The 25207-nt window shown below is 35.7% G+C and overlaps 1 protein-coding gene across 1 annotated transcript in view; it reads left to right on the top strand.

Moving 5' to 3' along the window:
- Positions 1–25207, top strand: part of Tenm1 (teneurin transmembrane protein 1) — a 336137-nt gene that overhangs the window by 223310 nt on the left and 87620 nt on the right. Inside the window, exons 18-19 of the mRNA XM_090327164.1 lie at positions 7456–7476; positions 13640–13872. Coding sequence (XP_090183290.1) covers positions 7456–7476; positions 13640–13872 — 254 coding nt within the window. The remainder of the gene's footprint in view (positions 1–7455; positions 7477–13639; positions 13873–25207) is intronic.

Genomic DNA, 25207 nt, shown 5'->3' with positions numbered 1-25207 from the left:
TCCTTTGAAGTAGAAAATACAAATTGGGATCCTAAATGCAAATTACTTATTCAGAATAAAGAAAAATTAAATCCAGGCATAGTTCCTACTATGCCTGAGGAGGCAAATATCAGGAAGACTACAGTTCCATACCAGACGAGGGAAAATGTTCATGAGACACAATCTTGTGAAATATAAAAGCTAGACATGCCTGTCGTGATAGCTACACAGAAGGGATAAACAGGTCTTAGGCCAGGATGGGTTGGGAAAAAAGCAAACACCTTATTTGAAATGTAAGAAAAATGATTTTCTAGCAGCCATTTGGAATCTTTCACGAGAATACTATTTGTTGTTACTCCAAATCATTGTTTTCTCTCCTATGACAGTGCTTCAAATGCAGAGGCATTGACACCCATAAACTCATATGCTCTGGTTCTCATTGACCTTCTTCCATAGCTGAATTTTCTGAGCTATGAACCTTTATAATTGCTTAACAATTTTTGGTATAGACTAATATAAGAATCTATGTAAGACTCTGAGGTCTCTTCCTTGAAAGAATATATTACCCCAAATTGTTCCAGATTTAAGGGTCCACATTTTACCTCTTTTGACATCTTCTGCCAGTAACCTCTTCCTTTAGTGAAGTCCAATTATAGAGTTACAGTTAAAATCTCCTCCTAGATTAAGTTCAAAGAGAAAAATAGTTCTTTTTATAGTTCAACATGCCCAGTATGGACCACATAGAAACTGACTGAATATACAAGTTCATTTTGATCTAATTGACAACTCCCTAACTCCTTGACTATAACTAAAAATTCAAACCAGTTTATGTTAGCCTATATCAACTTGCATATTTACCCACGAATTTGTAGTGTTCCTATAAGATTCACTTATTTATCAAAAAGTATCTATCCTGATAAGTAACCTATATGTATATATTGAAGTTTTCATATATAATCTGTGGCTTTATATAGTTGTGAAACTTTTTGAGACTTAAACTTCCTAGGAAGAAATAAGTTTGTTTAAGGCCATGCTATCTTAAGAACCATAATGTTTATTTTCAGACAGAAACTTAATATGGTAACCAATTTTTTGTTATACTTGTTAAAAATCAGTTAATTTAATTGTGTCTACCTTGTATACATTAATCATTTTTATTTGGTGAGTCATCTGTTTCCTTTGAAACACAGACTAATATAGTCATACTATTATTGGTTATATTCTAAATTAGGGATGGAGAACTAAAATTATTAACAGTTTATTTTACAAAAAGATAGAGAATATCTAAGACTTGATCCTCTGTCAGATAATAACTTATGCTTATTAATTGCTCTGTTCTCTACTTCATTATTTATAAAATTGAACTCAAATTCATATTTGAACATTTTGAGATCCACAAATGGACAGTTTTTAGTCCATGTTACAAGACATTCTGTGAGGACATAATGTTTACTCCTCATGTATTTTATCTTATATTTACTTCCCTTCCATGTTTTCTTCCATATGTTGATAAAGTTGAACAAGTCTAGATACCAAGGTATATTCCAAAGATGTGAAGAAGGTGTATTTTTCTACCTTAAGTTATATTAAACCAGAACTATCTCCAATTGAGTTCTTTCATATTTCCTCAACATAAATTCATTTTTATTGGCTGCCAATCACTCATTTCCTCTAGCTGGTCCCCTGTTGTCTGAACAGAAAAAGAAATGAGTCAGATGGCATCATTATTATTAGATATATGTCAATAGCAACATTTCCTATTATTAAAGTCTAGTCCCTCTTTGCTTGCTTCCTGTGGAAATGTATTTATTCACAAATTCACATCATATTGTTCCCTTCCAAGTGGAAGATTGAGGTAAGATAGTAAAAAAGTAAAGCTTATAAAATAATGTAATTAAAACTAAACGAGTTTCGGCAGGGAGTTTGGCCTAGTGGTAGAGTGCTTGCCTAGCATGCATGAAGACCCAGGTTCAATTCCTCGGGGCCACATACTTAGAAAAAAGCCGGAAGTGGTGCTGAGGCTCAAGTGATAGAACTCTAGCATTGAGAAAGTCCAAGAAGAGTGCTCAGGCCCTGAGCTCAAGCCCAGGACTGGCAAAAAAAAGCAACTAAAGGAGTTTTGAAATACATCCTCTGACAACGTGTCATTCTTACTAGTTTATATTATTTGTGCCAAGGATTTTCTTTCTTTTATCCCATGCATATATGTACTGTGTTTTGATTCTATCCACCCCCTCTATTACTTTCTCTTTTTACTAAATTCTTTTTTTTGCCAGTCCTGGGCTTTGAACTCAGGTCCTGAGCACTGTCTTTGGACTTTCTCAAGGCTAGAGCTCTACCACTTGAGCCACAGCACCATTTCCAGCTTTTTTTCTATGTGGTACCAAGGAATTGAACCCGGGTCTTCATGCATGCTGGGCAAGCACTCTACCACTAGGCTAAACTCCCAGCCCGACTTTCTTAAGATACATTGTTTTCCATGCAATATAACTTAGGTCATCATTTCCCTAGAGATTTGCATCTCATATTACAGTATGCATTGTCACACATAGACATACACATTTCATTAGCAAAAAAAAAGTGATAACAGATTTGTGAGTTTAACAGCAGAAAGGTCCATGAAATTTCAAGGTCCAACCTCATGTTGAGTTCAATTTATAATGAAATAGCAATTTATAATCTCTATACTGCTTGATTCCTTTTGATAACTAGAAACTTTAATATCTCTGAAGAAAGTGCATTGCAACTTTGGACTGCTCTGTTAAATTTTTTTTCTTGCTTATATTTAACTTGTCTGTTTTCTTGAAACCTCTACTTAGTAGAGGCAGAGGCTAACATCTGTAGCAGCACAGAAGTCACTTTCCTTTTTTGTTTGACAAACTGTCACCAGTATTAGTACAACTACCATAGATTCCTGGCTTTACTTTTTTCAGTTCAAATATGCCCATGTCATTCAATTATTTCTCATCAGTTATGGATGTTTCTTTTTCCTTTGGTCATAGTCTCAGGGCCACCTTTCAGTTTTGTAAAACTAATAGGTATAATTATGTAAGTAAAAATAGAAGACACCGCATCAAGTTATTTGTAAGAATTCAAGTATGCAATACACCCTTGCTCCTCTTTCATCTTCTAATTTCACAATTCCATTAGAAAACCCATTAAGCACTACTGCAAGTGATTTATTCTATAAAGCATATGTCCATTTTTTGGACTTTTTGATTCTCTGCATATTTATTTTTTCCTTCTCTTTAAATGACAGGAAAAAAGAAAATCAGAGATTGGTAAATTCTTCTTGGTACCTTCAGTAATTTAAACTTGACAAATGTCAATGTGACATGAAAATTTCCATAGAGATTTTACTGTATCTTTTTCCATGGCTGGTTAATAGTTCTTACATTGTTCTTAGGACTTGACTTCTATCACTGACTATGGGAGTAGACTTAGATTAACACCCATCTAGGGACAGCTGCCATGTTGAAGAGTGGTAGAATTTATAGAGCACTCTACTGAATGAAGAAATGTAAACTGAAAATAGCTTAGAAATTATTATGAACCATCATCTTTTCCTGGGCACTGGAGCTACCAATGCTAGAAATACTAACTACAGATTAAATTGGTGGCTATTTTCCTTAGAGATTAAATAGATGATTATCAGTGGCACTCCTTTCTGCCTTACCCCTAAATAGCTTATAGAGCCAAGCGTGAGGATATATACCTATAATCCAGCTAGGGGCAAAAGGATCGGAAATTGTAGGCCAGTCTAATCTATACAGTGATATCCTATTTCAAAAATCAAAATTAGCTGGACACTTGGCTGACACCTATAATCCTACCTACCCAAGAAGATGAAATTCAGAGAACTGGAGTTTGAAGCCACCCCAAGAAGAAAAGCCTATCAGAGTCCATCTCCAAATAATCAGCAATGTACCTGATTAGAGGTACGATTCAAGTGATAGAGCACCAACCATGAGCAAGGAAACAGTGAGAACTCAAGTCCCTGAGTCCAAGCCCTAGTACTGGCACAAAAAGAAAAAAAAGGAAGCATTTTTGCTTATTTTCTGCCAATTCCAATATTTCCACTCTAATGTGCTCCTTTGAATTAAAACTTTACCCTATAAGAGCCTCTAACATAAGAACTTATTTTAGAACGACCCATCAAGGTAAACTCATCCATTATTCCCTTAACAGGGGTGCATTTATCAGGTTACTTTTCAAAAGGACTGCTATCTGAATCCATGGGCTCTACAACATAAAGGAATGAGCTTTGATAAAGGTGAGGATCAGTGCATTAAGGGAAGGTATGCAATAGCCAGTTGCTGAAGATGGATAAGGCAGTATAAGCAAAGTTAGCACAAGATGTTCAAAGAAATACCACCGTATGATGAGTAGGAAAGGCAATCCATTCTTCAACACCACACATTTGTGAAACAACACTCAGTAGTGTGATAAAGATTATGTTAATTCTTTAGATCAATTTGAGGAATACTATGAGTTGAGTTGCTCCAAAATTCATATCAAAATGCACTGGAAAACTCCAATGCAATAATGTTAGGAGGTGACACTGAGAAGAAATTAAAAACAGGTAAAGGTTTACGCCAAGCAAGTCATTGTCACTAGACAGCAGTTTCATAGTAGACATGATTCCCCCTTTTCATCCTTTACCTCACTAAAATAGAAGAAGAATACATGACAGGCACAAAAGGACAAAAACCATATGATTCTGTTTATGTAACATATTATGAATAGCAAATCCATACAGAAATTAGATTTTTTTATTACGGATATGCCTTACAGGGGCTTAAACTCAGGGCTTCAGGCTCTCACTTAACTTTTTTTTTTTGCCAGTCCAGGGGCTTGAACTCAAAGCCCGGCCATTGTCCTTGGGCTTTCTCAAGGCTCTACCACTTGAGCCACAGCACCACTTCTGGCTTTTTTCTATGTGATACTGAGGAATCAAACCCAGGGTTTCCTGCATGCTAGACAAATACTACCACTAGGCCATGTTCCTGGCCCCTTTCTTAACTTTTTCGCTCAAAGCTGGTACTCTACCACTTGGGCAACATCTCCACATCTAGAAATTAGATTTTTGTTACCTGGGGTGAAGGGAGGGAAAAATGGGGAATTGCTACTAGCAAATAGGCATAGAATTCCTTCATGAGGTGAAGAAATTGTTCTGGAATTGGATAATAGTAATAGTTGCACAATTCTCTAAATATACTAGATACTGGTAAATCATATATTTTAGAAGGGTAAATTGTATGACTTATAAACTATGCCACAATCATATTCTTTTAAATTATTAAGGAAAAATGATGATCCTTTTCAACATCTGAATCTTGAGAGAGTCAAAGAACAATATACAAACCCTATAATTAGGAGCACTTTTTTACTCTAAAAAGATTTTTGATTGCACATCTTTCTCTAAAGTCATGAGAGGCTTCAAGTCAGTCTGTTGCTAGATGTTGATCCCCACTGATGAGCCTAGGCATTAGTGATGATTTCCCAAACTGGCATCTCAGCAAGCAGTCAATTGCTACCTAGACAGCAGGCTGACTTTGGTGGTTGTTCAATCCTAAATCCTTAACTAAAAGTAATTCTGAGACAGAACAAGGTCACACACTGGAAATAAATTCCGTCATTTTCACTTCCTCCCTCTGAGATGTTAATGAGAGAAGCTGCTCTGTGTAATATGGGACATCTTTCCAAATTCATAATGACATTTTTGGCAAGATCAGAAGCAACTGCAAGAAAAATCAAGCTATTCCCCTCCTTACTCCTTGCTACCACCTAAGAATGTCGAAACCCTTTGTAACCAAACAAATGATTTTATACCATGAGAATCTGTTGTAAATGAAACTATGTTTTAATGACATCTTTCTAGGATTTTTCACAGAGAAACTTTCTTAAGGAGGACCAATTATGTTACAGTAATTACAGAAAGTCTCAAATGCACTTATCAGTTAGAAGCCACAAAAACAAGCAAGTATCTGAGGTATTAGTGAAGGAAGAAACTGGAAAAGGTACAAATGCCTAAGGCCAGATTTCTAATCAGAGCTATGTATCCTTACTGGTTGACCTTTGTGTCAATCCACAGAAAAACCTACCTTTTTGATATAGAAGGAAAACTGAAAAGTGAGTGGAACCTGACCTGTGCCCAGCTAGTAAAATCTCAGGAAGGTTTCTTTCTTTCTTTCTTTTTCTTTTTCTCTTTCTTTCTTTCTTTCTTTCTTTCTTTCTTTCTTTCTTTCTTTTTTTCCTTCCTTCCTTCCTTCCTTCCTTCCCTCCCTCCCTCCCTCCTTCCTTCCTTCCTTCCTTTCTTTTCTTTTTCTTTCTTTTCTTTTCTTTATTTTTTTTTGGCCAAAACAGTTGAATCTATTTTAGCCTATTGTTTCCAGTTAAATAATTTTGTATCTTTTTTTCTGATGTTCCAAAGACATTTTTTAAATTCCTCAAAACATGTTACCTTCATGTTTCCAAATGACAGCCTTAAAGGGATTTTAAAAATTAAAATCACAATTCACACATGATTATAGGCTTTTAATTCTAGGCAGACATGACCTAAAATCAGAACTGTACAGATTTCAACCCCTGTGTGAAAAAGCCTCATACCAAGTTGCACAGTGAAACGTTGTAGGCAGTAATACACGGTGCCAAGAAGCTCATAGATCAGGAGCTGCAAGAATATTCTGCTGCTTCTTCTCAGCTGACAATTCTGTTTTGCCCACCCTGCTGGCCCCTTTGGAGAATAGATAGCTGGAAGACAGAAAGCTTTACTACATGATGTACCGGATGTTTTATTAAACCTGTTTTGATGCAATGGCTGCTATGCCAGAGACATTCTCTCATAGTTTAACAGAAACTCTTGTACTTTTATCTTCTGAAGAAGCTTAATATTGTTAAAGAATGAATACAATAGCAGTCTCTATCTTATCTCAGACATCAGATAAGTGGCTTATGCTTGGGGTTGAGATGCTTGTCCAACATATGCCCTGATAATAAAACACAGTCCCTTTATACTTTGATAAGAGTAGTTAGGCTAGCTAGCTGGAGTCTACAAAGTCATTTGCAGTCACTGCTCTCCTAACACCTAACCTAGTGGATCTTATCTCTAATTCTGCATAAGAATCACATGCTACTTTTGTGTAAAATGGGGTTCCTGGGCCCTACCCTCATATATGGATTCTGACTTAGTCAAACTCTAAAGAGGCTGCAGAAGACTACATGGACAAAGTCCATAGTCTATGAAAAACTTTTTCAGAAACTTGCTTCAGAATACTACTCACTCCACCTTGACATTTAGAAGTGTGTGAGCACTGGGTCAACTTTGGCTTGTAAACCTAATGATCCCTATGGAGTCATTCTACTGCAAGCTGAGTTAGGACTTTGATGTGTCTAGTTACATTTGGCTTGTTGAGTGATACTGATGACTGTTTGTTTGCTTTTACTTGCTACTCCTGGACACATTGTGCACCCTAGAAACAGAGATACCAGACATAGGTAAGCAAATCATATGCATAGCTGCCTAAAGCCCCCTTTCCTAAAACACACCCTAAATAATATGCTGACAGGAAAATTGGACTACTTTTAAATAAGGTTAAAGAAATATTATCAAAGTGAATCTGAACATTGTGGCTGGGTAAGTGTCTTCCAAAAGAAGGGGTACCCACAGCTAAGTGGGAATTTTTTGGAAGGACAGAACATACATTATAGTAAAAGATGATAGTTTAATATTTCATGGGAAAGCAACACCATAAGTCTCATTAGGTTTAACTAAAATGCTATCACAAATGAATACATGAATTTAAACAGATTTGATATTTTCAAGTTGAAGCTAAAGGGGGAATATAATGTAGCAACCTCAGATTCAAAAATACAGTTGTCAAATTAAGAAACAGTGACTAAGATGATTTTTCCCTCAACAGAAGGTTGTATATTTTCATTTGATATGATGCTTTAATCAGACTCTTCTTTCATGTAACCTCATGAATTCTATTTATTCACACTGAAACCAAATAATAGAAAAGCTCTTAAACTGACCATTTCACATTCCCAAATCATGCATCATAGCTCTAAAATTAATTATAAAGAGCATTTCCTATTCCATTTGTTCATGCAATACACTTGTCAAAAACTGTTCTAAATTCCTAAATTGCAAGGAAGAAAATTCACTTCTCTCCCAAATGCCAATTGTCATCAAAATGGCATTATCAGGGTTTTTAAATTGGATTTTGTTGGGGAGATGCTGATTCCTAAATGCCAGTGCACAAGATCAGCCTTGTTACTTTGGCATAGCTAGTTTTTTAAGCAAATTAAGTTGGTTGTGAAATTGCTTACTGGTAATGTGTTGCACATTATTAACTATGAGTTAATTGCCCATTTAACAATCTATGTGATTTTAACCAGCATGAACAAAGTGATCTTTTCTAAGTTGAAGACTACTTAAGTATAAAACTAATGAAAAGGTTAACAGTAAGACTAAAACTGACATTACAAAAGAAATCTTTAAGAGGGGTGTGGTGACTCATGCCTATAATCCTCTACTCAGGATGCTGAGATCTAAGGATCGCAGTTCAAAACCAGCCCGGGCATTAAAGTCCCTGAGACTCTTATCTCCAATTAACCACCAGAAAACTGGCAGTGGCTCTTTGACTTAAGGGGTAGGGCGGTAGCCTTGTGTTGAAGAGCTCAGGGACAGTGCCAAGGCCCAGAGTTCAAGCCCCACAACCAACAAAAAAAAGGAATCTTTACACATTTCAAATTACAACACACATTAGGATATGGAGGGTCAAAGTAAATCACAAATTTAGTGCAATGGTGTTTCTTTCTTGGGTGTAGCTTTTTTTTTAGCAAGTACAAAGAAATTAGTCTCAAAACAGCTGCAGTGAACTTGGGAAATGACAGGGAATGACAAGACATTACATATCAACCTAGATGATGTTCCTGACTGCTGACTGTCAAGAAAAATAACATTAATCAGATGTGCACTTCGAATGTTGGGCATTCCATTTTCTGAAACATAATACACAAGTTTGAGAATAGCCTCCCTGAGCAAAATAGAACATGTTATTTGGTTAGATAAAAGACTCTAAAAATACTGATTTTTTTTCCATAACCCCTATGGTTTTGGGTTTCCCTATAAGAGAGTTGACAAGAATGCAAATTTTAACTTCCCTCACAGGCACATTGAGGATACTTAATAATGAATGAATATAATGCATTCCAAAGCACTTTTGTGTGAATACCATCTCTCTTGGAAAAATAGCCCATGAACTCCTAAACAAAGCATGATTAATTTAGTTCAGTTGCAACGCCACGAAATGGCTACCAAAGTGTTGAAATTTGTTTTGGGGAAAGATTGTGATCCCATATTTATTGTAAGAAGATCTAAACATATTGGAGAGATTTCATTCTGAAGGTAAAAATTATGTAAAACCTTCCCTTAACTCCCTATGTAAGAAGCCTTTGCCACAGAATGCCTTTATCTGGTAAAACTGCATGAGACAATGTTGGAGTCTGTTGGGGCCCTTTTCAGTTTATTTACAGCACCTGTCATGATGGTTCCAGGGTTGAAGATGTCCCTGGAATCTATCTTACTTGATGAAGGTAAGTATCAAAAAATTAAATATTCCAATTGAACCTGATTTTGTTTCCATGAAAATGTGAATCTTAAATTAGCATTTGCCAGCCTGATGACTATTAACATACATCAATATGTGTAGAGTACAGATACAGTTAAAAAATGCTTGTCCTTTGAAAATCTCTTTCTTCGGATGACAATTTCTCCTCCATTTTGCTTGGTTAAATAGCAAAGTCCTGAACTCTTTTCCATCTTAGTTTTATGTCCTACAATTCAGTACTCAGTGAACACTGATTCTTTCAGAGACCTGGCACCAAGGATATAGAGAAACATGGTTTGCTGCTTGCAAAGACCTCAGAGAATAAAAAATTAGTGCTTCCAACCATGCACCTAATTCTTAGCTTCTAATACTATTCTTAACAAAAGATCCCTGATGAAATGGCTGATTCTAGAATAGGGACAGGAAGTATATCTAATGACTAAAGTGTCTTCTAGTATCATAAATACGTAGTATTCACTCTATCTCTCTCTGTCTGTGTCTCTCTGTTTCTCTCTCTCTGTCTCTCTGTCTCTCTCTCTGTCTCTCTCTCTGTCTCTCTCTCTCTCTCTCTCTCTCTCTCTCACACACACACACACACACACACACACACACACACACACACACACACTATCAGAGACATGGGAATAGAATAAATAAGCCAACAGAAAGATTTCTCAATATAGAAAACTTAGCTTGAGCAAAAAATAATGTAACGTTGCATTTAGTAGAAACTATTAAATGAATATCCATGGTATATAATAACATTCATACAGAAGTGAAAAATTATAGAAACGTTTATTCAGAAGAACTCCACTCCAGGGAGGTGGAATGTAACTCATTATGCCTTATGTGTTGGCTACATAAAGTCACTTCCCTCTAAAGAGGAAAATATGAACAGAAAAACTTTACAGTGCAGAAAACTGCATCAGCTAAGAAATTAATCCCAATAAGGAAAAGTCATGTTAATAGTTTGTACTTTTGATATGATTTGTTTAAAATGGTACTTTATCACTCTAGTTTTCCCTCAAAAGCCCACAACTCCTAATTATGAGAAAATAGATATTACAGACGTATTTCAGGACAGAGGCATCCTATAAAGTACCTGGCCAGCATTCATCAAAGTTCTAACATCATGAAAAACCTGAGACCATATCATAGCCATAGAAGAATATAAGAAGACATCATAACTAACTATAGTTGGCAATCTGGGCAAGCAGTTGCACTAGAAAAAAGATAGTAAGTTAAAAAATCCTACAGAAATCTGAATAATGCATCAAGTTTGCTTAAATTTTGAAAACAGTACTAATATAACCCTGTATTACTAGGTCATTAGCCCATCCTATCCACTTACTTACTTCCCTCTCTGTCTTCTGCCATAACAATTTAACTTATGATATTCATGTCATGTTTATTTATTTCTTTGAATTTCAAGAAGAATACTCATATCTTGCAAGTAATATCCCAGATCATAACACAGTTCTTGAGCTCGTTGTACACACTTAATAAATGTAGTTTAATGAATTAATAAGAATAGAAAACACATTGCAGAAGTGGAACCACCTATGAATTTCAGGTGAGATAAGAAGGGATCTTGAATTAATGACAAAAGAGGTAAAAATAAGTGAGAAAACTAGAGAAAAAATTGAGGATGTAGAATTTAAAAGACACTGTTTCACTAGATGTGAGAAATGCAGGGGAGAATGACTTCTAGACTTGGGAAAGAATGACTTCTAGATTTTGACTTAAACAACTGGGTGCTAGACAGAGTTCTGAGCAATGAGCAAATTGGAGTTAAAAAGAAAATGTAATTGTCCTCCAAGCTCTCATGAAATATAAGGGAGAAAAGGGTATCAATGTATGTGAATTAATGCACCTTCTACCTGGCAAATATCATGTAACCCTTTTATTAATTACAATAAAATATCAGGTCTGAAAAAAAGAAAGATAAGGGAGACACTGACACATAAATCAGTATTTTAAGGTAATATCTAATCTCCTCAAGCAAGATACAAATAACCCAAAGAAAAGATTTAGGGAAGGGTTTATTAAGGAAATGGTGTCTAAGAAAAGCCTCATAAAGAATATGAAAATGAATTAAATGACGAAAGGCTGATCCATTATCACAAAGAGCATTAGAAAGATTTTTAAAGATGAGAAAAACTTGAAAAAGTGAATATAAGATTTTAAAATACCTTCTGTTTCCTACACTACAGAAAATATTCCAGGCCAGATATGATGAAAGTTACAACTAATATAATGGCAGAAGGGATGGAAGAAGAGAGTGATTCTAAAAGCTAGGTCACAGAAAATTGCATGTAGAGAAATAAAGGATGAATCAAGAATGGCCTCCAAGTTTGGGGTTAGAATGAAAGTACATGAAGTAAGATTGAAATAAAATGTCCCCCAAACCAAAGTTAGTACAACCATCAAAGCAGGCAATTTTCAGAAATAAAAAAAATGATAAATGAATAAGGTCAAGTACAAATATGGGTATAATAACATGATACCCTCTGAGAATGGCTAAATAAAGAGTTTTAAACATAAAAAGAGCCACTCAAAGTAGCTTTATTGTTACCTTTAGGATATACAGCTAGCTATATGATTGCACAATCTTGTGATGATGGTTGTAAATGTTTTAAATTAAAGTATGATGAGTTCTGTATTGTACTACAAGAAATAAAAGTGAATTTGAGAAGTAGCAGTCAGCTAAAAACAATGGAGTATTGAAAAGAAAAAGTTTAACAGTGTAACTTTCCAGCTCAGGCTTCACATAACAACACTACTCTAGTTTTGGGTACTCATTATATTTGACAATGGGCACTTACAATGATGGCAACGTCCCCAAAAGAGAAATAGATTGAAGAAGGTAGGAAAAGAAAATGACTTCTGTCTTGTATTTGTTGAGATTGTGGTGACAGTGAAACATCTGTACAGATAACCAGCTGGTGATGGGAAATAGGATATAAGAATTATGAGAAAAAGGCTGGGAGTTTGGCCTAGTGGTAGAGTGCTTGCCTAGAATGCACGAAGACCCGGGTTCAATCCCATGGTACCACATACTTAGAAAAAGCCAGAGGTGGTGCTGAGGCTCAAGTGGTAGAGTTCTAGCCTTGAGAAAAATCCAAGAACAGTGCTCAGTCCCTGAGCCTAAGCCCAGGACTGGCAAAAAAAAAGAGAATTATGAGAAAAGACAGGGGGATGGTGGATCACACTTATAATCCTAGCTGATCAGGAGTATGAGATATGAGAATCACAATTTGAAGCCAACGCAGGCAGGAAAATGTGAGAATCTTTAACTCCAATTAACGAGCAAAAAAAAAAAAAAACAGATGTGGAGATGTGGTTCAAGTGATACATTGCTAGCCTTGCTTGAGCAAAAACAAAAAAAAAATCTCAAGAACAGCACCCATGCCTTGAGTTCAAGCTCCAGGAGCACACATGCGTGCGCTCTCTCTCTCTCTCTCTCTCTCTCTCTCTCTCTCTCTCTCTCTCTCTCTCTCTCTCTCTCTCTCTCTCTCTCTCTCCCTCTCTCTCTCTCTCCCTCTCTCTCTCTCTCTCTGTCCCCCTCCCTCCCTCCCTCCCTTCCTCCCTCCCTCCCTCCCTCCCTCCCTCCCTCCCTCTCTCTCTCTCTCTCTCTCTCTCTCTCTCTCTCTCTCTCTCTCTCTCTCTCTCTCTCTCTCTCTCTCTCTGTTTCTCTGTCTCTGTCTCTCTCTCTCTCTCTCTCCTCTCTCTCTCTCTCTCTCTCTCTCTCTCTCTCTCTCTCTCTCTCTCTCTCCTGCAATTTTTCTCTCTTCTCATTCTCAAATGGACAGTATTAAAATGTCAGCATCATTAAAGGTTGGCAGTACACACTGAATTTCTTTTCATGTGTGTATCCATTAATAGAAAAACAAAGGAATGTGTGTCCCCTTGATACATAAAACAGAACAATACACAAATTCTTTCTTCTATTAAAAGATTTTTCTATTTGTGAAAAGAGGCAAACCCCAGGGGGTACACATTGAAAAAATTGCTTTGAATAACTTTTATTTTCTCTTCCTTAGCACAAGTCCTGCTCACAAATATTATCTGGCTATGGACCCTGTGTCAGAGTCACTCTACCTATCAGACACCAATACTCGAAAAGTCTACAAGTTGAAATCTCTAGTGGAAACAAAAGATCTGTCCAAGAATTTTGAAGTGGTGGCAGGAACAGGAGATCAATGCCTTCCATTTGACCAGAGTCACTGTGGAGATGGTGGAAGAGCATCAGAAGCTTCATTGAACAGCCCTCGAGGTAAAAAAAAAAAATATGTATATATATATATATATATGTAGAGAGAGAGAGAGAGAGAGAGAGAGAGAGAGAGAGAGAGAGAGAGAAGAGAGAGAGAGAGAGAGAGAGAGAGTCAACTAAATATTGCATTTGGCTTCACAGGATACTATTGCTGTGGCCGCACTGTGCTCCATCGATCCAGCTCAGTACTCTGCCTTTGACAAACACATTCTCTTGTCCATCACAGCAGATAGGCACATCCAAAATGAAGTTTTACCCCATATACATTAAAAATGATCGTACTATTTATCAAAGGATTGAAATGATTCCTTTCAAGTTGATGAATAACTGTTTCCCAGACCCCTTAGAATGCCTTTTTGGCACCTTGATCTTGGTCAGGGGCTACATCATGGAAAATATATACAATGCAGCAAATGGTTTTCTGGATTTAAAGGGCTAATAATTGGGTCTAGTGAGGTGTTTCTAGGTCACTGCTTTCGTATTTTTGCCCACATTGGGTGAGATCAGATCCTGCCTATCTTTCTACCTTAGTCAAGTGTATGGAATAATATTGATTAGCACTGTTTCTTAACAACTTTCAAAGAGCCTTTTCCCATTAATTTATCCAAATCAATATTGAAGTCACTTATATTTTCAACTTTTATAAAGCCTAATATAACAATTTCCTTTTGTTTTGTCTTTTATGGAAACTTTTCCTCAGTTTTATTTGTTTTAAATTTAATTTTCAACCCTCTAGAACTAGCTTTCAACTCAATTGCTTGGAGTTTAGTGAACAAATACAAATCACACAATTGACTTCATGATGTCACTTGGATCATTTACCTATCTTAGTGCACTAAGCTAAACGATAGCCAGTGTTGACAGCCACCATATACCAACTGTATTGTGTATCTGCTTAGTTATTTAGTCTTCTCTTTTATTTCCTTAAGACGTGTGTATATGTATTTGTTGTAGTGAAGCTTACAAATAATTCATTTTACTGAGTTTTGAGAAGCCAATGCATTTCACAAATAACATACATTTGTTATAAATAATTAGAAAACAATGAAAAAATTAATTAAAATCACCATAAGCTTATCGCATATAGAAAAACCACCAATAACTTTTTAGTATTTTCCCTTATTCTTTCTTTCTTTCTTTCTTTCTTTCTTTCTTTCTTTCTTTCTTTCTTTCTTTCTTTCTTTCTTTCTTTTTTTGCCAGTCCTGGTGCTTGAACTCAGGGCCTGGGCACCATCCTTGGGATTTCTAAAGGCTATCACTCTATCACTTGAGCTACAGTACCACTTCCAGCTTTTTCTGTGTATGTGGTACTGAGGAATCTAACCCTGGGCTTTGTGCATGCTACCAAGCACTCTGCAACTAGGCCAAGTTCCCAGCACCTCCCTTTTTTCTTAAAAAATCATGTTGTAATTCACTGAGTACGATATTATACAATGTTATTCTATCACCTGCTTTTATGAATACCTTTTCCATGCCAAAAATATGAAGTCAATGTATATAATTTGTTAGATAGTCATGCATTATTTCAAATATTAAGAGGTTACACTTTAGCGATTTGATACTCGCCATATTGGTATTATGTTGCAACTAGTATCCAAGGTTAAACTTTCAATTTCTTTAAGACCTTCATCTTTCATAAGACACTTCTGGGTAACTCTAGATTATTAAATCTGAATTTTGTTAATAGTATCTATAGAAGCCAATTAGTAGTTACTCATATTTTGGGGTTTTTTTTTTTGCTTTCTAGTTCTTTTATGTATGGGTGCTATTTTTTCCTAAAAATTAAATTGCCTAACATGAAAGATTTATCTCATGTTTTATAAAATTCCCAACATACCTACAGACTTTTAGCACTGTGTGTGTTTATTTTGTAAATAATGCACTATAGGACTTTTTTATAAGTGATCAATTAAGTAACTCTTGTTTATGAGAGACACTGAAAAGAAATTTCACAAATGCTTAAATGAGGTGACTTTCCCCACTAAAGTATAACTCTCCCAAGTATTATGGCATTGTGTTTCCTTTCTGTATGCCAGCTTTCACTCTTTAGACATAGTAGGCCCCAAATATTTTATGAGAATAGCTCAGATGCATCATATAGTCAACTCATCTTTCAAGTAAATGCATGAGGCATAGTCAGACCTTTTATACAGGTTTAAAATCATTTGTGATTATTAAAAAGAATTCTACATGTGAAATAGGTAGGAATCAAGCTATATTATGTCTGAAATTGACATCCTTCTTAGTTGCTGGTAGTCTAAAATCCACTCAACTCACCTACTGCATTCAACCTGGCACATAGAAAACAAATACCTCAGTTTTTCCAAATAAAGCAAATAATTGGTTTAGTACACCTAGGATTTTCATATTAGGGACTTTTAAATTTTATTTTTGCTTCAAAAGTAATAATAATAAAATTCTGAAGAACAAGACTTAAATGAACTCTTGAAGCAGCTGCAATGAGTGTGTCAAAATTTAGGTGTCTGTTAAAGCTAATTTTAAATGAGGTTTTCTTCTCATCATAATTAGTAGTATATTTCCTCTCATTTCACTTATTCATCTTTCTACCTATAACTGCTGTTTACCCAAATCAGCTATACTTTATTCATCCAAAGCAGTAAACATCCTAAGAACATGCAGTCTGAACTACATGTTCATTCTGGACAGCTTTCACAAAATACTCCTGAAGCTGATACTATCAACCTCTTACCTAATCCAATGACTGAATTAGATTCCCTAAGGGAAGATGTGTGGATGACAACAGGTATCTATCACATCTCTTTCAACCATGTTAGCAATATTTGACGACCTTTCTTACACCCTTTGAAATCAGTGAGATCACAGAACCTGTCCCCAGACAACAGTCACTCTGAAAACACTGGGCAGGACACAACTTCTCAACTCCAACACTTGTCTCTATGCTCAATATAGACAGCACTCATTGTTATCACTGAATAATAAGTGACATTCTCATTATATGGAATGCTGCAGGGCAATGTCAATAGACTTCCGTAAAATGAGAAAGTATGCAAAATGTTATTAAAGCACAGTGTGAAAAGTGAGAGTTGAGTATTGCAAATTGCTAATTTTCAAGTTCTCCTGAAGGATTTGGCTTTTTTTGCCTCTTAAGAAAGCCTAGTTTATTTTCTGCCACAAAAATACTATCATACCAGGTCCTTTATTCTGACCCTTAGAAGATAGCAACAGTTTAACATATTTCTTTAAGGAGTAATTTGATTTTTTTTCTACCTAGAAGCTCATAAAGCAAGGCTAGAGAGGAGTAGAAAATGTAAATGTACATCTAGAAAGTACAAACTCAAGGTTAGGAAAGATAACTTGCTCTCAGATTTTAACAAGCAAAATATTGCAATTATAGGCAGACACTCCAACATATTCTTCATTATGCAAGGTAAGTCAAGTAAATGTTAATCTGCAAGCCAATTAATTTACTTTCCAAATCTATTCTAAAAATAGTATGACATAAAATTTACCTTTGAAGTCATTCATGCTAGAGTCAGTAAATTACTAAATCAGATTAAAATCCTGTGAGCAAAGGGTAAAAAAACAGTCAAGAACCCAAGATAAAATAATGGCATTCACAGGGAAGTGGATGAATCTAGAGTGAATCATGGTCAGTGAGACAAGTCAAGACCAAAGGAACAAAAGGCTCATTTGTATCCTTAATATGTGGCTATTAGATCCAAACAGTACAAGAGCGAGGACTTAATATTTGCATACCCAATGCTATGGACATGGTATTGGAAATATAAATACAACTACATAGACATAAAAATTTATGACTCTATAGACATAATGTTTTATTACATAGATAAATATGTATATATGACATATAAACCCTCAGCCTAATTTTAATTATGTTCTAAAATCTAAGTGCCAGAGATTGTATATAGATTCCCTTCTTGAATACTTTTTTGTTAAATAAGTCATTTGAAATATGATGTAAAAATCAATGTTAATAAATTCTTTAATTAAAAAAAAGAACAGAGGAAAAGCAAAAAAAAACTAGTCAAGAACCAATTTTGGTTAGTTTTTAGTTCATTACAAAATGTGGCAAAGGGGCCAGAAATGTGGCCTGTTGGTAGAGTGCTGGCCTAGCATGCACGAAGACCTGGGTTCTATTCCTTGGTACCACATACACATACAGCAGAAATGGTGCTGTGTCTCAAGTGGTAGAGTGCTACCCTTGAGAAAGCTCAAGGACAGTGCCCAGGCCCTGAGTTCAAGCCCCAGGATTGACAAAAAAGAAAAATGGAGACAAATTGTGGAGAATACCAGGATAGAAAGCCTACATTTTCTTGTCCAATCCATGTAAAAATGTCATCCTGAATGACAAGGCAAATCACAGAGTCTTGCTGTGGTTTCCTTTTCCTCAACATCAAAATATGTGTTCAGGAAATTATTCCATTGACTGGTTTTATGACATCAGGCATTTTAGCATTGGGCCTTGAGATTCCTCAACTGTACATTAAAAGGATCAGAATGAGCAAAAATATATATTATAGCTATAACTTAATGAGTTCCTAGTGCAGTGTGTTAGGTCTTTTTTATGAAGTAACTTTAATCTTTACAACAATGCATGCATTTTTTACTGTAGCAAAATTTCTATTGGACAGCCAATGAAACCAAGACTCAAATGATTAAAAAATCCCCACGGTTATTGAGTTTAAAGAACAACACTAAAACTCAAAACACATCAGCATGACTCCAAAATTCCCATGATGAGGGACTGGAGACATCTGCCTTACAGATTGTGGTCCCCAATGCTACAAAAAATGGTGGAATCTGAGATACCTGAGATACCTCCACTCTCCCACACTATGTGCCCTTCTGAAAAAAGTCTATAATCTCTACATGTGATGGACATATTGGAAATGTTTCCATTCAATAGAAACAAAGTAGTTTTATTTACAATGTAAATAACAATTACCACATTACCTTTTCCTATTAAAACCATTTCTCTGATTTTGTCTAACCTAAGGGCATACCCATAGTACACTACATAGCTTTCACAGAGTCAGTAAATGTAATTATTCAGATAAATCTCCAGGAAACCTTATCACTTCCCTTTGGAAGATTCTGCAATTAGGAACTTCACAAAATTTTCCTTAAGGGACCAAGGCAGGAAGCCTTCATCGTATTAAACTTCTTTACTACAATAAAAACTACAAATTTTGTTTGAAGGAAAAATGGAAGTATCTCCAAATAGAATTTCACATGATAGCCCCTGGGTACTTCTCTTAGGAAGAAGTCTTAATCTTCTCCAGTTTTATACGGTTTGATTTGAATCCCAATAAAGAGAAACATTCGCCATTTTACTCCCCAATACTTTAACGTAATGGGGCAAGGAAAAAAGTTTAGCAAAGAGAATGATGGAGTGTTAATCCCTGGCATTGTATATGAGTTCAAACTGACTTTGAAAGATGCTCTTAAAACATGCATGGATGATGTAGTTGAAACTTAGGTTCCATTTATTATTTTTACTGCAACTTTCTTTAATTCTACAGAGAACTCAAACTAATGAGTCATGTAATAGATGACCAAGTACTTAAGCAGAATGTGAAATTGTACTAGGTGGGGATATAAAATAAAATTTCTGACAAGCTGAATGCATTTATTTTTTTAAAGTAGCTACAAAGGGTGACAGAATGATAGGACAGGATGAATTAATCAATGACTTAATTTGGTTTTCTTGAGACCTCACCAAGGATTTGATATCTGTTTTCATGTATGTCTTGAAGCAAACTGACCTCAGAAGTCAGCAATGTCCACATGGTTGCAATTGTTCCACAGGAGAAATTATCCTTATATCTTGAAAAGTACTTTTAGCATATACATGACACTAACGATACAGGATTCATTTCAATTCTGTTGGTAATTATGAAATCTGGATATAAAGTCTAGATACAAATGATCTGGTTTTATCCCTTCCTGGAGGAAATGTTGCTACATGCTGAATGAAGCTCTTCTCCTTCCCCTGGCATCTATCTACATGCTGTTCTTAAAAGCTATATTTATGGATAATGGAAAGATGCTAAGACTATAATCAGTGACTTCTTGCTGAAGTCAGTGGTGTGTATAGTACAGAAACAGCAATGAGAATGCTCTTTTGGTTCTTCAGTGTGATGAGGGCAGTAATGTTTTTTTTCCTAAATTCCTTTAGTGTATAATTTGTCCTGGTGGCATAGCTATTTGTATGCGCAGTAAGAACAGCATTCAACAAAATTACAGATAAGCAACAACATTAATGAAATGAATGGTATATTTAGGAAACAAAAAAAACAATTCAGTATTGTTGGAATAAAAATATTTGCGGGTTCCAGGAGCCAGTGGCTCACACCTGTAATCCTCACCAACTCAGGAGGCTGAGATCTGAGGATTGTGGTTCAAAGCCAGCCCAGGCAGAAAAACAATTTTCATGAGACTCTTATCTTCAGTTAACCACTCAAAAAAATGGAAGTGGTACTGTGGCTCCAGTGGTCGAGTGCTAGCCTGAGCACAATGTTTATGTAACATCAGTGTTCACGTAGAAGGGGATCTTTTCTACTGAAAATGGAGTAAAGCCAGGCATTTCGGTAAGTAGGAAATATTTGGGACAATAGCTTAGTAAAGTCTGCTTTTTAATCAGATTCCTATCTGGGTTTCAGCACACTTTCCATGTGAATTTTCCTTCAACATTCTTGTTTTAAATAAGAGATATTTTGATAAAAATGTTTGAAAATAGCTGGGAGCGGTGGCTCACACCTGTAATCCTAGCTAGGCAGAAGGATGAGATCTCAGCATCATGATTCAAAGCCATCCCGGGCAATGAAGAGCATGAGACTCATATCCTTTAATCACTAGAAAATTGGAGGTGGGATTGTGTCTCAAGGGGTAGAATGGTAGCCTTGAACTGAATATCTCAGGGACAGTACCCAGGCCCAGAGTTCAAGCCCTACGACCCCCCCAAAATAAGTTTAAAAATATGGGCAAAATACTCTTTATCCTTTAATGGTCCTGTGTTATTTTCACCTATGGGGATTTCCTTCCTACACTGCATAATTGATTTCCCAACTTACTGTTGCTACAAGAGAGAATAGTTATAATCTATTATGTAGCCAGAATGAGAATTTAGCCTGTTTCTCTTCTGTTTATCTACTGCATCTGCTTATGTTGGGCAAAAGGTTTTAACTTTAGATTATGTCCACTGCTGAAATTTCCACTTTGGTTTCAACCCTAAAGCCATAAGACATTAATAAGAGAAGGCAAAGAAGAGGAAGACTACACCTGGCCACAGATGCTTTTTTAAATGGATTTTTTCACATTTATTTAACTTTCATGAATGCATCAGATTCTATCAAATATTAATATTTCACAGCCCAAATACAATGAAAGATGATCTTAAACTAAACTGGATACAAATCTCAGATCCTACACTCGTTAAACATGTGATCTTGCCCAAGTCTTGCAACTTCCCTGATCTTCAGATTCCTTGTCTGTAAAGTGAGAAAACTAGAAATTGTGTGAACACAAAGGGAGTTGTTTTATAATGAATATAACATGTGTACAGTGATGAGTATCTTATTATAACTGTCTACTGTGTATTACAAATCTGGGGTCTGAGAGGTTTTACAGCACAATTATTTATTTTAAAGAGAATAAAGTGTTCATAAGTAGAAAAAAAGAATATAACGTGTGTAATCCAACCCCCAGCATGGTGTTATACACACAGTAAACATATCTGCCCTTATGATCCATCTTAGCCTTTTGTTAGCAGTGATAATGATTACAATTTACTCACATATGAAAGAAGTTACTTTGGAAGGAAATAAGCTTCATGTTCTATTAGGAATGGTGCCCCCCAAACAAGCAAGAGTCAAGGTCAGGTAAGATTCAGAAACAGCATGTAGTTGGAATAACTTATTCCCCCTGACCTTCAGGAGGGTGCAGTAATTCTAGTACTGGTTCCTTATAAATGTAGCGTTCTGGAGAGCACACCCAGATCCACCTAAGCAGAGTAATTCTCTTTATAGCCTATGATTTTATGCTTAAGTTCATTCTGTAAGAATTTTTTTTCAGATGTGAGTTTAGTGTTCAGTACAGGAAATTGCCTTGGCGAGCAGCACATTAATTCCTCATTAAAACGCTTGATGGGGTCCTTGAGGGCAAGAAGCACAGGATGGATATATTTGGATAGATAAGATCACTTGAGTAGGGCAAGCTTAGCTCAGATACTTGAAGTCGCATGGAGAAATTTGTGCTAGATACCTCATAGAATAATAGGAATGTGGGGTAAAGCAAGGAAATGACTCAATTAATTTTTTTTATATTTTTTGACTCAATTAATTTTTAAATCATCCTTTGGTATACACAGGGGGATGTTCAAGCCTTTTATTTAAAATGATATAGTATTTGCATCTATTACGTAAGTCCTACTGTATCCACTAAATCATGTCTAATATAATGAAAACTATATAAATGGCTATTACTGTATTATTCAAGAAATGATAACAAGTAAATAGTCTGTGTATGTTCAATACAGATGCAGTTTCTAATATTTTAACCCTGTGGTTGGTTGACTTCAATATTGTAGAAATTATACCAGGCACATTGGCTCATGCCTGTAATCCTAGCTACTCAGGAGGCTGAAATCTGAGGATTGCAGTTCAAAGCCAGCCTGGGCACTTAAGTCCGTGAGACTCTTATCTCCAATTAACCACCAGAAAACTGGAAATGGCTCTTTGACTCAAGGGGTAGGGAGGTAGCATTGAGCTCAGGGATAACGCCCAGAACCAGAGTTCAAGCCCCACAACCAAAAAAAAAAGTGTAAAAGTTGAAGATACTTTGAAAATGTTAGCTGATGTTTACTTGCACAGTATTTTCTAGAATCAAACATGAACCACAACATCTAAAGACTTAACAACATAGAATTATGATTCTTTTTAAAATTTAAGATCATTAGCCAAAATAATTTTACTTTCTTATTATAGTGCCTCAATGTTATACCTTTCCTATCTGTTCACTTAAGAATCATTTAAGCTGATTAAAAAGAAGAGTCCCTGGCCAAAAAATTGACAGTGCTCACATACTAACAGACTGTAAATCACTTAAATCATATTTTGAGTGGTGTATTATGGTAACCTATAAATAACTAATTGCGTAAAATTGCTTTAGTAGTTTCTAGATGGCAGCTTTAATTAAAAGCACCAGAGACATTTAGAAGTTTAGAAATGGATGGCATGTAATTTGCCCTTTTACCAACCATAAAATGGTAATTACAGAATTTGATTCACTTCTTCTTATTAAAAGTTTCATGAGAATAGCAAGTTCCTTCTAAATACAGTTTCTTTTCCACAGAAGGTAATACTTTTGCTTTATCAGTCTTCTCCAGCAGCGTAAGATATCTTAATTTACAAATGCTTCACAAGTTAATTAGAAAATTTCTTTCAATGCAAAATATTTATTTTTAAGGCTCTTAAATATGAAAGCATATTAGAATGAAAACTTTTATCATGGCCTATATTGTTCCATCATCAGTACAAGATAGCTCAGTAATTTTAAGTTTAACAGGTGCATGGAGTGGACTATGAAAAAAAATCAAAGAAAGGGGGAAGACATTTCCTAGTGAGTCTAGCATGCTTTGCTGATTTCTAGATTAAAGTACAGCCTAAAATTCCTTGACAACCCAAGGAATCTAGAATATTTACTCTAATACAGAGGAATCATTGATTTTTTTTCTTTTATTTTTCCAGTCCTGGGGCTTGAACTCAGGGCATGGGCACTGTCCTTGGGCTTTCTCAAGGCTAGTACTCTACTACTTGAGCTACAGCACCACATCCAACTTTTTCTGTGTATGTGGTGCCGAGGAATCAAACCTAGAGCTTATCACATGCTAGGCAAGCACGTGCTAGACAAGCTCCCAGCCCTCATCTGATGTTTTTTAATTCATTGATTCTCTATAAATACAGGATAAATGGAGTAGATACAGAAAGTAAAACTCCAACAACATACATTAAACCAAGATGTGTTTGGAAATCCATAAATTTACTATCAACATCAGCTAGAATGCAGGTGGAAATGGAATCAGAGGGTCTATTTGTCTATTTTATTTTATAGTGGAACAATTGATTGCATTTTTCAGCGAATTCAGCCCAGCAATTATAGATAGTAACATACAGGCAGTTATACCAGCTTCACTAATGGCAGGCTATATGTACCTAAGAAATATACCTACCATTTATATTTTTAATATCAAGCAGAAGCTAAATTTAGAAGCTATCTAAGGTGGACAGATATAAGCCTCAAACTGGTAAAGTGGATGATGTTGGAAATTCCTTGTCTCCATTATGGTCTTTCAATGGCCTTTAGCCCTCAGCTATCTTTCTTTGGTAGAAATCCACATGGTCCACTTCTGTCACTACCAGTCAGAACAAGGTATGCATATGCTGTTACACTAAGGGAAAGAGGATTAGACAAATCATAGGACATTGTACCATAGCTAAAAAGTAAAAAAGTAAATGAGCTAGATCTATTTCCAAAAACTATATTACATGAATCCATGAGAAAAATTACAAAGAGATACACAAGATATGGCATTATTTACATATTTTGTTGTGGTAAAATACATAATAGCATTTACCCTTTTAACTATTCTAGATAATAGTTCCAGAGTAATTGTATTCATGTTGTTGTGCAGCTATTGCTGCCTTCTTTCATATGCAATACATGATATTTTATTATACTGGGGTATCAAACCCAGGACCTCCTGCAAACTAAATACACATACTACCTGTTCTCAAACCTATCTACAGAAATTTTTAAGGCAGAAAAACAATATTATATATATATTATATTTGTGGATACATACATATTTATAGAAACATGCATAAGAACAATGTACCCCAACTTCAGAATAGTGCTTAGTTCTGCAGAAGTGTGTAGGGAAGCTGGACCAGCTGTGGCTCACATCTGTAATCCTAGCTACTCAGGAGGCTGAGATCTGACGAATGTTGTTGAAAGCCAGCTCAGGCATGGAAATCCTTGAGACTCTTATCTCCAATTAACCACCAGAAAACCAACAGTGATGCTGTAGAGGTAGGACAGTAGCCTTGAGCTGAAGAGCTCAGGAACAACTCCCATGCCCAGGGTTCAAGCCTCATTACTCACAAATTTTTTTTAAAAAAGTGTATAGGGATAAGGAGGTGATTTGTCTATTTCAGTAACATTTTCTATTTTGAGATATGTAAGTTAAATATTAACCACTTTTAAGCCTGTATGATTGTTTGAAAATCCATAGCAGTATTTTCTAAAATTACCCTCAATATGGAATGTTTCAGAA

The sequence above is a fragment of the Megascapheus bottae genome, chromosome X (assembly GCF_031878675.1).
Source record: "Megascapheus bottae isolate mThoBot1 chromosome X, mThoBot2.hap1, whole genome shotgun sequence".
NCBI lineage: Eukaryota > Metazoa > Chordata > Mammalia > Rodentia > Geomyidae > Megascapheus > Megascapheus bottae.
The sequence above is the reverse complement of the archived record's forward strand: the minus strand, read 5'-3'. Positions and strand labels throughout refer to the sequence as shown.